This window comes from Otolemur garnettii, unplaced genomic scaffold (assembly GCF_000181295.1).
Source record: "Otolemur garnettii isolate 467f Iridium unplaced genomic scaffold, OtoGar3 scaffold00074, whole genome shotgun sequence".
NCBI lineage: Eukaryota > Metazoa > Chordata > Mammalia > Primates > Galagidae > Otolemur > Otolemur garnettii.
This window is the reverse complement of record NW_003852469.1, coordinates 6038117-6055202: the sequence shown is the minus strand read 5'-3', so window position 1 is coordinate 6055202 and position 17086 is coordinate 6038117. Positions and strand designations below refer to the sequence as shown.

The window sequence follows — 17086 nt, the reverse complement described above, 5'->3', positions numbered from 1 at the left end:
TGGCCCATTCCAGCTTTACTCCATGTCCCCTCTCATCCTTATTCTCTGACCTCTAGGACCTCCTAGAGGGAGGCGAGTTTCCATGGCTGCCTGACTTTCTCAGCTGTGTCACACAGTAAGTGCCAAATTTCACATTGGAGCCCACTGCATATGTATGCCCTTTTGCCTGGTTGCTCCTCATTCCTCTTTCAGATTCCACACCAATGTAACCTCCCTCTGAGCAGGGTCAGCACCCAGCTGCACACTCCACTGCTCCTTCTGAATCTCCTCCTTCCATTTATGGGAACTCTAGTTATGCTAATTTGCAAGTAGTTTAACATTTGCCCCCTTCTAGAATAGAAGCTTCAAAGGGCAGAGCTGTCTTTGCCTGGTTTACTGGGCAATCGGTACCTAAGACTGCATTTCACAAATGTTAAGTACACCACAGGTATTTCTGGAATGAGTGAATAATCAATCTCATGAAATTAATGTATAGATCAACTGATATGAGCTCAAACAGGGAGGTCTGGAGTTTGGAGAAGAGTTCTGAAAATACAGCCCTTAATCCAAACGGTGAGCCCTGCTTCCCTTTAGACATCTAGCGACTAATTCCTTCAGGATAAGGCACGCCACCCCAGGAACCTGCAGCACCTCTAGGTGTTAATGCCTCAGCAGCAGCATGGCCAAGTTGAGGGTCCACAGTCAAGATGGAGGACAGAAGGCTCCCACTGGAGGGCCAGGCCCTAGGTCCTGGCCTAGGCTTTCTGAAGCATTTACTGGCTATTGTGAAAACATCTCTGGTTACTTCTCGATGGCTGCTGCATTGGTGAGGAGCATCTGCCAGCCTCTCACATCTGCCCCCATTCCCTAGGCCCTCTAAGTCTCCTGGCTGTGGCCCAGGTCAAACTTTGTGTCCAGGACAGACATGGTGACAAGGACAGCAGGCCTAGTGTCCAAGCCTTGGGATGAGCCCTCTAACAACCTGGGCACTGGTTTTCAGAAGCCTGAATCTAAGCCTTGGAGATTCTCTCCCCTGCCCCTGGCATGGCTTCCTCCCCATCTCTGGGGTGCTGAAGGCCCTTACGGTAAGGGTGCATACAGGGAAGTGAAGGCCAAGGATGTGGGCCCTTCTCGTAGGCAAAGCTGTCACTCATGTTTAGAGTGCCCAGGTACAGTGATGATAAAAAGTAAAAAGACTTTTAATTGGGTTTATGATTGTTTTCAAATTCTGTACAGACTGCCCTGCATTACTGGTGGCACTGGGGACAGAGGGCTCCCATCCCTGCATCTTTCTCATGAAACTGACTTCCCTTTGTTACCCCAGGTCAATGAAAGAAGAGGGTGGAGGACCCTTAAGGACCCTGTTCTTGCAGTGGCTAAGTCTGTGTGATAGCTCCTGTCTCTAGGGCTCTCTCCGTTTGTCTGCTGCCATCTGTGTGGCCCTCGCCTGAGTTGGCCAGCCATGGGGAGTGTCCTTGTCCTGGGTTCTAAAGCCAAGGCAAGTCCCATAATGGCTGCCATAATGACTCCAGGAACAGGAAAATGTGGTCACCAAGGGCACCAACGACACTTCCCAAGGCCCAGAAATGTTGTTGGGGTTCTCCAAGGCTGAAGTCCTGAAGTGGCTTCTGTGACAGGGAGCAGGTTTCTACCCTCTAGAAGGAATCAGGATACTTCATGCATGGTGGGGTTGGGGGTAAGACTGGAGTGCACAGAGTGGCTGGCCGTAAAGGTCAGACTCAGCACAAGACATGACCCACCATCCCAGGGGCTCGACATGGAAATCACCCAGTTTGCTGACAAAAGTGGTCTGACTTCACCAGTGACAGTGCAGTCCTGAGGGGTCTGGGTCAGCTAGAAGCCCCTGGCCTAACCCTTCCCCCTCTCCTAAAATAGCTCAGCACTTCCCTTTTCCTGTTCCTTTGGTCCTCAGAGGCAGCAGTGTGGGGTTTTAAGGACAGAAGTGAAGTGTGTGGGCAGCTCAATTTTTCTGAACATGAACAGAGAAAACAGAACACCTCTAGCCAGAGGAGGACAGCCAGGCTGCCAGTGTTTTGAGAAGGTCGTGTCTGCACCTATTTTTGGAGGGTGTGTGACAGAGACGAACACGCAGGGTGCAGAGGCTTTTCGAGCTTACATTCCTGCCAGGCCAGCAAGGGTGTGGCCCTAGATTGATCAGCTCACCCACAAACCCACCTGCCATTCCCAGGCCCCCACCTTGGCAAGTGTCTCCCTGTGATGAAGGAAATGAGGTTTTGCTGCTGCTCACGCAAGGCCACTTGGTTCCAAGTCTGCCGCCTTTATGGCCCACTCAAGACAAGAGCCCATCTCCTAATGACCAGGGCAGGGAGGGAATCTATGAATCATCCCTCTCACTTCCTATTTTCAGAGGAGCACTTAGACTTGAGCACATTAATTAGGGAATCTGCTAGTATCAGCTAGTGAGTGATTGGTGATTTGTAAGTTGAAGCCCTAACCCTGATGCCAAGGCCTTTAAAGAGGTAATTCAGGTCAAGTAAGATCAGATGGGGGGCTAATCTAATCTGATCTTGTTGTCCTCATATGAAGAAGAAGAGAAACCAGGGATAAGCACACACAGAGGGACACTGTGTGAAGACATAGCAGGAAGGTGGCTGGTATCTGCAAGGCTGGGAGAGAGGCTTTGGGAGAAACCAACTTTGCCACCACATTGACCTTGGGCTTCCAGCCTCCAGAAATACGATGGAATAAATTTCTGCTGGGTAACCCCCTCGATCTGTGGTTGAGGCAGACTAAAATAATACAGTAATAAAACTTGAGGGGCTTGGTTCTGCCCGCCCAGTGTTGTTGTCTGAACTCTTTGGACCCCCATGCCAGACCACAGAGGAGCTGGCCTGCCACCATGGTAAGACAACCAGGGCAGCCCCATGTTAATCACTCACTTCCTGGAGCCAAGGCCCCAGGAAAAGGCAAGGATGATTTGTGCTGAGAGGGTGACCCCTCTGTGGCCTGATCAGGTACCTGGCCTGGCCCAGCTCTACTGACCATAAAATGGTTCAGGAAAACTTTGCTTTCTTAGGCTGAAGTATTTCATCCCATTCAACTTCAATCTGTCTGAAGTGAAGAGTCCACAGCATATTGGAACTCATGCCTGTGGCCCTTTCTGCATACCCACCAGTTTTGTGTGTTTCACAAGGCCTTGGGCTTAAAACTAGTGTGGGTTAAATATAACTCACATGACAGTTAGTGTGTTAAAAACAAGCACACAAGGACAGTGTGTGCTTCTTTCAGTGTGCCAGCCCTATGCTGGATGTGGCACAGATTTGACCACGTTCATGACACAGTCAAGAGCATTATGTGGGATGTACCGGGTCTTTTTGAGGGGTTGGATGGAAATCACACATGGAAAGAAGAGTTCACCTTGTTGGTTATTCCGGCGGGCAAGGTCACCCCAGCCAGGAGGCACAATGTTGGTTTTTAGAGGACCTATCTCAGGAAAGGAAAGGAGGAGTGTGTCTCTGACTGCTAAGCTTTTCTTCTCCTTCTCTCTGGTAACCAAACCCTCTCTGTACTGTGCTTACATCTGTGTCCCTCTGGGAAAGGGTCCACACCCCCCAAGTCTGAGTTAAGTCCCCTCATGTCTGTGGACCTAGCATCCCCTACAGAAATGACCACACTGTTATCACACTGTATGTCCAGTCCCAGAGCAGTTAAGCAGTTAAGTCCCCTCATGCTGTGGACCTAGCATCCCCTACAGAAATGACCACACTGTTATCACACTGTATGTCCAGTCCCAGAGCAGGGCATGGCACACAGTGGTGACCAACATCCGCCACTGAGGAGGGCAGTGCTTACACGGATGTATCTTCATTGGGCGCATCTGCAAATGCTAGGTGACAGAGTCATCAGCAGTGACAGCATCTGCACTTGCATGCTTTCTGAGTCCATCTCAGAGCACGCTAACATGCCTTCTAGGCTCCTGTGGAGGGAGGCCACCTGGTCCATACCTTTGGGGCCCTCAGGATTAGTCTCCTTGGGGATTCCCAACTCCTTACCTTCTTCTGAAAGCCCATGGCAGGGATGTTACACCTCACAGCAGCATCTTCCTCGTGGTTGCAGCCCTGAGACTCGGCATTGAATTTGCAGTCTATGAGGGACTTCTCGTTCCCTGTGCACTCGATCTCGTTCAGGTGGATGGGTCCTATCCCTGGTGAGGCAAAACACAGATGTGCTACTTGGGAAGAAAGTCTCAGGCAATCAGGACATGACTCTGCCAACCTCAAAACTCTTCCAGCTGCCTTTATAATCAGCTCAGCGACCCAGGCCTCTTCCCCCAGGAGAGAACACTGCTCAAGGTGTTGGGCATCAAGATGAGAACACAAGTTTGTTCCTAATGTTCTGTGTGACCTTGGCCAGATAACTCAGCCTCTGATTATTGTTTTTCTCACATAAATAAAGCAGCTGGATTAGAAGATGTCTTAAGTTTCCTTCCCAGCTTTAATATTCTGTGACTTTATGAATATTGAAGGGGTGTCTATTACTATTATCAGTCAGGGTCCCTATAGGAAGCAGCTGGTATATACAAAGTGGATGACTGGAGTTAGAAAAGGGATTTTTAATGTAATGGTAGGGACAGAATGTAGCAAAAGCACAAAGGATATTCCAGTCCTCCAGAGCTGTTAACACTGGCACACGGATCCAAACCAGCAAGTGAGGAGAAGCAGCCAGAACTGACCCAGGAGAGGCAAAGAGCTGTGTGAGGAAGCCACTTGGTAAGAGCTGTCCTCCCAGATGAAGGGACACAGCTTCCGTGGGGACTGTGCAGGGAGAATAAACACCCTGGCCCCTTACTCTGCCCACATCTCCTCTCCACCCATGCTCCTTGTTGGTCAAACCTGACTGTGCCTCTGGGGCCCTGGATGCTGTGGGCCAGGGTGGGGAGTGGTCCTGGAGGGGCAGAGGGAATAATGATATCCAGCAAATGGTGACAATGGGAGGTGCCTTCTCTTACAGGCGCTGAGATACAAGAGTGAGCCTCCCAGTGCTGGGGCGAGAGCAGAGCCAGGCTGGCCAGCTGTCCATTTACTCCAGCTCACACCTCCAACTCTCCTCTGTCAGGAGAGGTAGGTGAAAGTGTTCTTTGGAGCCTTCTGATCAGAGACGCAGGGAGAGGGGCAGTCTTCCTGGGTGCTCTGGGTTGTGTCCACTGCCACCTCCTGGCAGTGAGTGCTGCTGACGGTCCTGCTCTCCTGGTCCTTCTACTGGTCTTCCCTCCACATTCAAACATGCTTGAAAACCTCCCTCCTTCACCATGCCCCAACCTTGACCCCTGCCTCCCTTGGGCCCATCATGCGCCTCCCTTTCAGGGTGAATTTCTTGGAAGTGGCCCCTGTTTTTGTTGTCACTCCTTCCAGGGGCAGCAATAGGATCTCCTTAGTCTGTTCTCTACCCACCCCGTCTCAGGAAAGGGCATCTCTGATTCCCAGGTTGTTCTTACCAGAACCCACAGGTCATCTCTAGGACCACCTTTCCTCCCTGAAAACCAGTTCATCACCACATTCTGCTTACTCCCCCCAAATCAGAATGCTTTCCCCCATTTCTGCCACCACGACATTACCCTGTTGGCTTCCATTTGGACTAAGGCAGCAGCCTGGGTCCTCCACCCCTGGGTGTGTGCCCATCTATTGGCCCCACAGCATCCCAGATACTTTTTTTATTTCCTTGCTTATTTTTTCTTTGCTTTTGTTTCTGTTGTTGTTATTGAGACAGAGTCCCACCCTATGCCCTGAGCAGAGTGCAATGGCATCATAGCTCACTGCAACCTCAGACTCGGGCTGTGGGCATTCCACTGTCTCAGCCTTCAGAAGCCACTGGGATAACAGGTGCTTGCTGTAGCCCCTGGCTGGGTTTTTCTTTTCTTCTTTTTAGGAGTCAGGGTCTCACTCTCACTCAGGCAAGTCTCAAACTCCTGAGCTCAAGCAATTCTCCCTCCTCACCCTCCCACAGTGCTGGGATTACAGGTGTGAGCCACCTCATCGGCAACATCCCAGATCTTTAACGCCTGTCGAATTACACCTGATCTGCAACTCGACATCTGAAAACCCTCCTGTGGCTTCTCACTGCATCCCAGGAACACTGCTTGGGATCTATTCTTGCCACATGGCCCCACGGCCCTGTGTGATCTGGTCTCTGCCCACACTCCAGCCTGGCTCACTCCTCTCTCCTGGAGGAAGCTATTTGTGGGATGTCCATCTTCCCCGCTAGGCTGGAGGCCCCATGAGGGCAGGGACCCTGTCTGTCTCCCTTTGTATTTTCCCAGACAGCATGTGGCAGGTGGGAGATGCCCACTTGGTGCCTACATGGATGCCGCTGACTTTCTTGAGTGGCTGTCACATGTAAGCCTCTGTGAAAGGTCCTGGGGACCCAAAATGGGTAAGGAAGGAAGGAGCCCACCCTGAGGAGCTCCCATTTCCTGGGGAGGCAAAATTTAACATAAAGAAGACTTTTACTCATCAGTAATAAAGATGATGGTCACAGAAGGTGCTCTGGAGCCCAGAGGAGGGGCCCTCAGCCCTGTCGGGAAGTTCTGGAGACAGCCAGATGGCCCCATGGCCCTGTGTGATCTGAGGCCTAGTTACTGAAGCACAAATTAATTTCCAGATCAACCCATATTAGTAGGTTAAGAGCCAAGGAAAGGGCTCTGTTTCCTTGGAAATTCATAAGTGATGAAGTTTCCACTTCTGTAGAATTTTACAAAACGTATAAAAACACATTAGTAACGATGGCTGGAAACATCCCAGGACTCAGAGTAATGAAGGCTGCGACCAAGTACAGATCCTAAATGGGGTCCTGGAGGTAAGCCTAGGACTTATGGGTCACAGCAACGGGCAGCACCTGGGACATGGGGCCCACGGTTTGCTGACTGTGAGGATGATGATGGGGAGATGCTAATGGGGGCTCCTATTTACCCAGCACTTACATGTGCCAGATTCCATCCTAAGCACTTATAGTAACTCATCTAATCATCACAGCACACCCCTTCAAATGAGGAATCTGGGGACCAAAGATTAAGTAACTGGCCCAGTGGGGGAAGGAAGATTCAAACCAGGCGGTCTGACCCAGAGCATGACCTTGCCAAGTTTCTGCAGCTCTTTTAGGAGATTCAGAAGAGAAAACTCTGTTGGAAAAGAAGGTTTCATCTGGGAAAGAGCTGCGCAGACTGAGCCCACCCTCTCCTTCCTCTGGGGAAGTTTTTCCTGCGTCCTGGAATGCCTTCTCCTTTCTGCTTACATCTAAGAAGCCCGGCTTCAAGGAAAACCTTAAAATGGTCCTCCTCCACGGTGCAGCCTAAACCATCCCCTCCTTGCCCAGCCGTCTGCAGCATTCACTTTTCACTCCTGCTGCTCAGCAAAGAGCTGGGCACATCAATGTGTTCTTCATTCTAGGGTCCAGCCCAAACAGCACTTGGTCAATGTTTATGGGCTGTTAGACCACAGCACAGGACAGGACAGGAGACGCTAACTCAAGTGCCCAACACACTCTAGACTCCATATGACAATCAATCAGTCTCCTTCTGGCCCAGCTTCTATATTAACTTGAATGGCTCTCTTGGACACCCAGGCACAAGGCCCTGAAGGGCTCGGCCCTCTCCTCTGAAGCAGGTAGTTCTATGGTGCATCAGAGGCAGGGCACCGGGAAGGGAGACCCAGAGCATCTCACCTCTTCTCTGCCCTCTTCTCAGGTATGCTGCATAGGGTGACAGGGGACACTGACAGAAACTGGACCACATGTCCATTTGCAGTCTGCCCATGGTGTCTACGGGCTCCCAGCTCCTTTTGCCAACTGATTTGACACTTTGCACCCTTGACCTTAAGCTTTCTTTGTTCTGCACTTCCCCCGAATCACTTCTCCTCATTGTGCCTTCCACACCTCTGCCTTAGCAGCCACAAGGTGTGGAACAGAACCACAGCACCCGCCTGACCTCGGAGCAGTGTTACAGTGGGCCAGGCTGATGGATGGGCTGCAGTCAACTAAGCCAGTTACAATCACGTTTTAGAAAACACAAGAGAACAGAATGGAACCCATCATGGGCTTTGCATGTCGTAAAGGTAAGCCTTTTCTCATGGAATTTTTGAGAATTTATACATGTGGCATGACCTTGAACATGTATTTCTGATTGGGGATCATGTACAAAAGGATTTTAAAGGAGCTGCTCTGTCCAGTACAGTAGCCACCAGCCACATGTGGCCACTGAGCACTCAAAATGCAGCCAGTCCAGTCAAGATGACTGTTAAGTGTAAAAAAGATTTCAAAGACGGAACACAAAAATGCAAACATTCTCATTAATAGTGTTTATACTGATTACATGTTGAAATTATAATATTTTGGATGTACTGGGTTAAATAAAATGTATTATTAAAATTAACTTCACCCCTCTCTTTTTTAATATGGCTTCCAGAATATGCAAAACTACGTATGTGGCTCATGTGATAATTCTATTAGATATGGTCTAGCACTGGAAATTCTTCATGAAGTGTTCAATCAGCTGACCCTACTTACTCAACTGGGATGCATTCATTTATTCATTCACTCACTCATTTGTTCTTTCTTCACAATATGAACATTTCTGTAGCAGTATGTGCTGAGCCTGTGCAAGGTCACAGAGATAAAAGACCCAGGTCCTCCTCTCAAGTGGCATTCAGACTTGAGGGGCATGTGGATGGACCAGCCAGCAGCTGAGTCCTAATGTGTGCGGGGTCCTGGAGCCCAGCAAACAGTGCCTGACTAGGACCTAACATGCTTGCTGGTGAGGCTGGAGCCAAACAGAGCCTTGGGCACTGTTAATGCAGCTGCCTCATTTTATAGCGAAGAATTGAGGCCCAGAAGGTCACACAAGGTCACCAAGCAAGTAGGTGGCCCTACTAGGCTGAGAACTCAGATTGCCTGACACCCAGTCCTTGCCCTTTCACTCTCCCTGGCTGTGAGTGTGGTCACTCGGTCCATTAGCTAGAGCCAGGATGGAAGGACTGACCCTGTCTGCTCTGTGACTCGACATTGAATGTGGTACTTTTCCCTTTCTGCCTAATACAGTTGACCCTGCCCAGTATGGCAGAAGGTGATAAATCATGCATGGTTCCTTCAAGGACAGTGTCAAAAATGCCAAATGTCTCTTCCTCCCAGAGTCCTGCGGGCCCTTGGAACTGCCTCTGGGCAGTGAAATAATTAGGTCACACAGCACACACCCACGATAAATGGAATGTCCATGTCATCGAGTACTTGTTTATCCCTCAGAATGAGTGGTCTTTGTCCAGTAGGCCTTCAAAGAACAAACCCACACATCAGTTGATCAGTAAAATGGATTTGGGGACCATGAGGGGCTCATGGTGACCAGGTAAGGAAGTCTGTCACATGGCAAAATGGAAGCTTCCAGGTGGCATGATGTGACACTAACATCTATGCCTGACCCCCAAACTTCAGTGCATGCCCAGGAAGCTTGCACAGGTTAGAGAACAGAGGTAGAGAGATGTTCTGAATAACAACAGGAACTGGACCATGGTGGGTACAAGGAAGAAGTCCATATCTAAGAGGTAGAAGACTTGGATTTCAGTCTTCTCTGGCACAAATTATTGGGGTGACTACAGACTTGTTCCCCTGAGCCTCCAATTCTTCATCTGTTGGACTAAGAACCTGAGGTCCTCTCTGGCAGTACTGTCCATGATTCCAGAACTCTCCTTGGGCCGCTGGAAAGTGGTCCTCCTACTTTTGAGAACCATTTAAGAGCTAACCTGCTACAGGCTTGGGCATGGGCAAGCTAGAGAAAGAACCAACAAATTCCACTTGAAAGAGCTTCACTTCTGGAAGTGTGAGAGCTCTATGATCTTCAGTTGGGCTGGAGGTTAAGTTCAATGCAGGATTCCAGAGTCTTACACAAGGAAACCACTGGAGGTGGTGTCAGACCCTGGCCAAATGGGGACTGTTATTTCCTCCAGGCTGCAATCAATGACTTCACCACATTCCTTTCTGTGGGGTGATAGCCCTGTGTCTCACAGTATGGAAACATCCCTTCCCCAGAGGACAGGACACTACCCTATGTCCACAGCCCCTTCCCCTCCCCTCCTCCTCCCAGCATAGGCAGCCCACGTTCCCCACGTCTGCAGAAGCCTCCCTGCTGGTCCATGCTGAATAGATTCCAGGAAATGACTATGGCCTCTCTTGCTCAAACCATAGTTCTCCAGGGGAGGTAGGGCTGGGCTCTCATTGGCCTACAGAGTCTGTTTGGGGTGAAGACTCCTCCTTCTACAGGGCCTGCAAGGGTGAGTGGCCATCGTGGGGCTTCTTGGGAAAGAGGAGAGATTTGTCCTGTGTCCTCTCGTGGGTACAACATTGCTTTCAACAACACAGCCAACTTAAGGCCTCCTATACTTCTGTTCTTTGCTCACATGATAGCTTTGTTCAGGACACTTAATGAAAACCAGGCCCTTTCTCAATTAGTGTCTGATGACATCCCGTTCCCTCTCTCTGCTGTTAGGGAGAGGATGTTTGCGGGGTTGCACCAAGACGGAAAAGATGACATTTGGTTCTGCTTCTCTTGAACAGTTCAGTCTCATGAATGCTGAGGTCTTCTCATGGAGAAAGGGCCCATGAATTCTGGCTTTCCCAGGGGGGGCAGCAGAGAGCACGAGTTAGGAGTTAAGAGACCTAAGTTGGGGTATTCATGGGCCACTAGTATGTCATCTCATCCATTTTATCCCTTCTCTGTGCCTCAGCTTTCAAATCCATAAAATGAAGATTCAGTGTTCTCCAAGCCCCTTCCAGCTCTGACTATCAGGGGACAGGCCTGGGACTCTTGCCCAGGCAGCAGCTGCTGAAGGGAGTTGGGAAGGCAGGAAGGGCCAGGGCTGACGATTCTGAGCTCCCTGTGAAGAGAGGCCCCTCAACAGCCTCCCATTCCTTACCTTGCCCCAGCCGGGAGCCAGTGACCGCTTCTTTGGCACTGCCAAAGCCCAATTCTCTGCAGACCACACTGGCTGACAGCAGGTCCCACTTGTCATCGCAGACGGTCCCCCATTCTCCGTTCTTGAGCACCTCCACGCGGCCCTCCCCGATGTTGGCACCGCCTCTCAATCGCACCAGGGGTTGCTGAAGAGACACATGGTCCTGCTGAGTGCAGAAGCTGATGCACATTCAGCTGGCATTGTCACTGTGCCACCGCCCCACCCCAGCCAGGCACCCAGTCTGGGAGGCAAGCTGTGCTCGACTCCACTGGTGTGTGTCTATGGTGGGGGTGAGAGATGGGGGGCATCTACCAAGTGGGCTCTGGTGCAAGCTCCCTTGCAGCCCTCACATGGAGATTTTGTCCTGGACCACTGTGGAGCCCACCAGGGACCCTGATCACTCATCACCCCAAGCCATGGCTTGGCTTGAGGATCCTGCCTGTGGGATCCCACACTCCAGAGCTTCCAGCTTCAGAGCTGCAGAAGGAAGCTCCTCCCCCAAAGGCTGTAGATTCCAAATGGCTCATAATTCTGCCTACAGGGTGCTGCAGCCTTGTGCCATGGGGAGGCTGCATTGCACTAAACAGACTCCACTGCAGGGGCTCTGCCGGGTGCACCAAAGAGGGGCAGTGGGGAGCAGACAAGAGAATGGGAAACAGGGAGCTAGAGGGCCAGCCCTAACACAGCCGTGATTCAGACAACACGTCAACAACTCCCTTCCTCCCTGCCGTAAGGGAGAGAAGTCTCACTCGGATTTGTGCCAGAGCTGGGTGCATGCCCAGCCACCCCGATCCTTCTCCAAGTCCAAATCAGGAGACTCCTCAGAAGATGCAGCCCCACCAGATACACAGAGAGGGCTGAGGATTACCAGTTTTGGTACCCCCACTGCCCGCTGACAGCAGGAAGCCTTAAGGTCCTGGTGGGGTATACTGAATTACACAGGGGTAAGACCCCAGTGGATCATGTCTTCCTAGATGGGACTCCACCTGTCTACACACCCAGGTTTGCTGCAGTGTCTTGCATGTCTACACACACACACATGCATGTGTTCATGTGTGTGCATGTTTGCTTGCATCCACGCTGCACGTGTGTGTGTTGGCGGAAGCTCTGACTTGTTGCTGACTCTCATTCAATGCCACGTGGAGGGAGTGAGGGTGGCTGTGCAGCCATCCTATGTGTGTCAGAGTCACTGCCTACACTGGCCTATGCTGTCCTCCTGATGGTTAGGGTGAGGTGGTGTTTTCAAGCACTAACATCCACTGGCCACCTTGAGAGCCAAGGCATCAAATGAGAGCCTGCCTCTCCACCATCCAGCCACACCTCTACCCCATTTAACTCTACCTTCTAATTGCATTTGGGGGAGTATACAGCAGGGCAAGGTGCTGGGACAGTACCCCCCCCACCCCAGATCTGCAGATCCCAGGGACTGCTCTGACTCTGGCACTAGGAAGAACGATGGGTGCAAAACACTCAGTGACTGCAGGAACTTTATTCTGGCTTAAAAAAAAAAAAAATGAGTGAAACTGCTGGCTCCAGCCTCTGTTTTTGTAGAACTGTGACCTCCCTCCCCAGTTGCCTAGCTGATGCCAGGGGCCCCTTCCCATGGAGCTGACCATCCCTGACCCAAGTTTAATCTAGGCAGAGTGTCAAATAACCCTGCCCCAACTCAGCAGTGGCCAGACAGAGTCAGCTGGCCCCAGAGGGAAGACAGAAACCAAGGGAAAATGTGATGTAAGGCACGCTTGCTCTTTTCTAACTGGCTTGGTATGAACTTGATTCCTTTGCTTTAAACCGCATAGTAGAGGAATTCCAAAACAGTAGGGTCTGGTATTCTGGATGACACACAAGGGAAGCTCAAAGGCTGAGGCTGAGGCTGTAGAGAGGATGTGGCCCTTCAATCACGTGGCAGGGGGCAAGTGAGGGTGTGCTGGTGGGGAGGGAGCTGGTTAATAGAGGCTGGGAAGTGGTGTTGTCCAGGGCGGGCTGTGTGAACGTGTATGATGGTGTATCGTGGTCACATCCATGCATGTGGGAGGCCCCTGAGGGGACTGAGGAGGGGTCAGCCTTGCCAGGAAGTACTCCACATAGTTCTCATTCCCTCCTGTTGAGGAGGCTGGGCCCAAGGTGTCCATTTCCCTCCTTTGACTTAAGGCTCAGACTTTTGTCCAAATGCACCCCATAGCCTGGGAGGGGAACCCAGTGTGGCTTACTAATCCCATCTTCACGTTGGAGGAAGTGTGACCACGACCGGTCTAAGAACAAGTCTGCAGATTGACAGGGAGGGACATTGGGGAGGGCAGGGGGTTAAAGTGGGAGAGAGGGAGGGAAGGGGACACAGGAAATGGGGGACAGTCAGCTCAGCCTTTGTTACTTCTACCCCACCGCCTGGACCTGGCTGGCACACCGGGCTGGCATACCACCTGCCCTCCCAGGGCTATTCTCTCTCCTCTGCTCCCTCTCATCCCTGACTTGGTCAGAGCCCACTTAGAACACACCCTGCTAAGGTGACAGTTACAAAGTACTGAGGTTTTATCTGGCACTGGGCACAAGCCCCTCAATAACAGCCAGTTGCTTGTGCTACCCCTCCCTCCTCTGCCCAGGTGCTAGTCCCACCCACGGGCTGGATATCAGCAGTTTCCAGAACCTATGAATCACAGAGACCCTTTGGTGGATATATGAAAAAAGAGGAGCAGGGAAAGGAAAAGCCGATCAAGGGAGGCAGAGGAGAGCGCTTCCTCTTTTTCAGATGGGCCAAGCCTGACACGGCTGGGGTCATTCACTTGTCCTAAGAGATCAGTCAGTTGAAACATACGTTTATGTGTCTCTAATACGCTTGCACATACACACTCTCAGACACCACACATGCTCTCTGACAGGGTATTACATAACTAATGTACCAACTTACACATGATAGTGGCAAGTTTTCTACATTGGTGAAAGTTTTAAAAAATTGTTGTCCTTTCTGTTGCAAAATAAACCCAAACGTGTTTGAAAACTTACAATTAATGTCTGGTGCTTTTGAGAGGTGCAGTACATTTCCACGTGCCCTCTGGGAACTGTGCAGGAGCACAAGGGCCCTGTCCTACCACCCGGTCTACCTATGCAGGGTCAGCAGACAGTGCACAAAGAGCTGTGATGACCGATAATGGGGTGCTCCCCCCACGTCCAGTGTCCTTCCTTCATGGAGGGGGCTCTGGTGCCAGAGTGAAGCAGCAGTAACAGTGGCCTCAGCTGGGGCCAGCATTCTTCACTCTCTCCTGAGGGTCCTTGCCTGCTCACTTCATTTCTGTCACCCCCACCAGGTGCCTAGTGGCCACACCTTCTGCCCTGTCCTCACCTCTGGCTTGTAGGCTTTCCGGAAACGTGATGGTCCATCTGGGCTGAAGACCTGGCCAGGCATACAACTCACCACGGCTGGCAGCCCATTCTCACAGGTGACATTCTTCATGGGGTCCAGTGACACTGGAGGGCCCAGCTTGCAGCTCGAGATGTGGGCCTCCGTGCCCATGCAGTCCATGGAGTAGGGCCAGTAGCGTTGCTTCTTCCGAGAGGCAAAGATCCTGCAGAGGGCAGGAGGGTACAGGTGACCACCGTGTCCTAGGAGAGCAGGACAGACCATCCCTGCTCCTAGAACTCAGCCAACCCCATAGACCATGTCCCTGCTCAGGCCATGCTGCCAGCACTGCTGGGCACTGGGAAAGACCCCGAAGGCAGACCCAGCCTCCTGCCTCTACCATCCTCCATTCTAGGAGAGAAAAGATGAGCTCGGAGCAGTGAAATAATAATGATGACCACAATGAAGACCCTAAATACAAACTGCAAACAAGGTGAGATCCTAGGTCCCAGAGAACCCATCAGTCCCAGGCAAACCAAAGTGGCTGGTCAGCCTAACTCTTCAAATAACTTCAACACAATCTGCTCTCACTCCTTAGCTTTATTTTCCTGTGTCAATGAGCAGGATGGGTGATTGCTAATCCTTCCCAATGATACACATACAAGATTAAACATGCAAATCTAATAAGAAGCTATGAAAATGGTCTTAAATTACTCCATCTGCTGAATCAAAGTATAATTTTCTTAGTAATAGAAATTATAGCAGTGATGAAACTGTGCTATAGAACTTGGCACCCAGGAAAACCAATGCAACTAGGGCTGTCGGACACAGCCCGTATCTCTTACATAGGCGAAGCATTCCTTTTTATGGGTTTTTTTTTCAAGGCAGAATAGAGCTCAAGATAATTCAAAAGTTTTTTAGTTTTTTTTCTTTTTTTGATACAGAGCCTCAAGATGTCACCCTGGGTAGAGTGATATGGCATCACAGCTCATAGGCCTGGGCTCAAGCAATTCTCCTGCCTCTACCTCCCAAGTAGCTGGGACTACAGGTGCCCACCCATAACGCCCGGCTATTTTTTGGTTACAGCCATCACTGTTGTTTGGCGGGCTAGGGATGGATTCGAACCAGCCAGCTCAGGTGTATGTGGGCTGGCGCTTTAGCTGCTTGAGCCACAGGTACCAAGCCATTTTTTTTCTTTTCTAAAATAATAACCAGCCAATATGTAATACGCTGGTTAATAGAAAGGTTACTGTGTCTCAGTTTCCTTGTGTCCAAATCAGAGACAGTAACAGCGTGTACTTCATAAGACTAGGTCTGACCCAGGGCTCCATCCCTGCTAGTCTGGCAGCCCTGGAAACAATCGGACATGAACATAGAGAAGAGATTGATCCTAAAGATGCCATCCTTATCTTTCCTTAGGCAAAATTTGAGACTTTAACGATTCTGCATACCTGTGAGTGCAGCAGGCACTTGCTGACTACACAGCAGCCTGGAGCAGGGAACTACATGGAAGGGGGTGTTAATAATTTCAGAACCGGTGCCCAGCCTGCCCTCCTTTTTGCACTTGGCAGCCTCCAGCTTGCCCCCCACAGTGCCCCCACATCGAGCAGGAAAATGCACTGGAGGCAATGTGGCTCCACAAGGACCAGTCAGACTTCCCTGCCTGCCTTGGCTCCGGACAGTCCTGCTTCCAGCTGTCAGTGAATGCCACCCTCTCCAGAAACAGATGTCTTGTGCCCTGAATAGAAAGCCTAGTGGCCACAGCAAACACAGAGCTGGCCCAACTGTGTGCAGGCAGCCGGGATCCCCAGGCAGCCGGGATCCCTCTTACTTCAGCCCCCAGGAATGTGCTGTGCCTCCCCATCCCAGTGCGATCCAGACGGAGGCCCTCGGAGGGTGGTACACAGCCCAGACCAGGCCCGGAGATTGCAGGGGTGACCCAAGTTAGGGCCAAGTGTGATGTCCTGTGGCTGGGCAGTAGGAAGAACACTGAGCTGGACTGCTTCGGCTACACACGACAAGTCCTGTGGGCTCTCCTCCAGCCGAGGGGGGAGGCCAGACTTCATGGGCTACTGCCAATTGCTAAGTGTGTCTATTCCAACCATGCTTTCCAGAACTGGGGAAATCACAGGATGGGTTTGGGGGCCCACTGTGACATGGACGGGAGGTACACTCCACAAAGCCCTGCCCTAATGGTGGGCTACAGGGTTGCTGTGGGTCTCCTGAAGTTAGAGTCAGCTCAGAGCCAGTGTCCAGTGTCCCTGAAGGTCTGATCATTTTCTTCTCCCAAGTGCACGGTCATCTTGGTACAAAGTCCCTTTGGAGAAGGTCAGGATCATGCTGTGGCAGTGCACTGAGGTTCTTCCTCACAGGGACCTGGTGTCCCCTCTGTTCAAAAGTTTCTGGGTCTGTAAGCTGGCCCAAGTCTAGGAATCGATTTTAGGGCCATGATTGATTTTATGATTCAGGATGGACCTTTGTTCCCTTACACAGATCAGATAAGAATTCAGTAGTCTTCCTATCTATTTCCCTCAGCTGACACCATGATCAACTGGCCAACAGCAGGGGTCTACATGGATCTGACTGTCCTCATCACTGCTTTGATTGCTGTCCAATAGGACAACCACACCACACTGTGCCTTCAGCTCCTGCCAGCCCAGGACCCTCTTTCTCCCAGTTAGGTTTCCCAGTTCAGTGGCTGCAGTGCCCATAGGGAGGCGTGACCTCCAGAGAAGAGTGGACTTCCAGAACTCTTGAAGGATGCCAGGGCTCCCCTCACAAACTTGTTCCTTAGAGTCTC

General features: G+C 51.0%; 1 protein-coding gene across 1 annotated transcript in view; it reads right to left on the bottom strand.

The window, feature by feature from the left end:
* Window positions 1–17086, bottom strand: part of LOXL2 (lysyl oxidase like 2) — an 82690-nt gene that overhangs the window by 14951 nt on the left and 50653 nt on the right. The window contains exons 5-7 of the mRNA XM_012807741.2: window positions 14290–14512; window positions 10914–11097; window positions 4014–4165 (exon numbers count right to left, since the gene is read on the bottom strand). Of these exons, the coding sequence (XP_012663195.1) occupies window positions 4014–4165; window positions 10914–11097; window positions 14290–14512 (559 nt within the window). The remainder of the gene's footprint in view (window positions 1–4013; window positions 4166–10913; window positions 11098–14289; window positions 14513–17086) is intronic.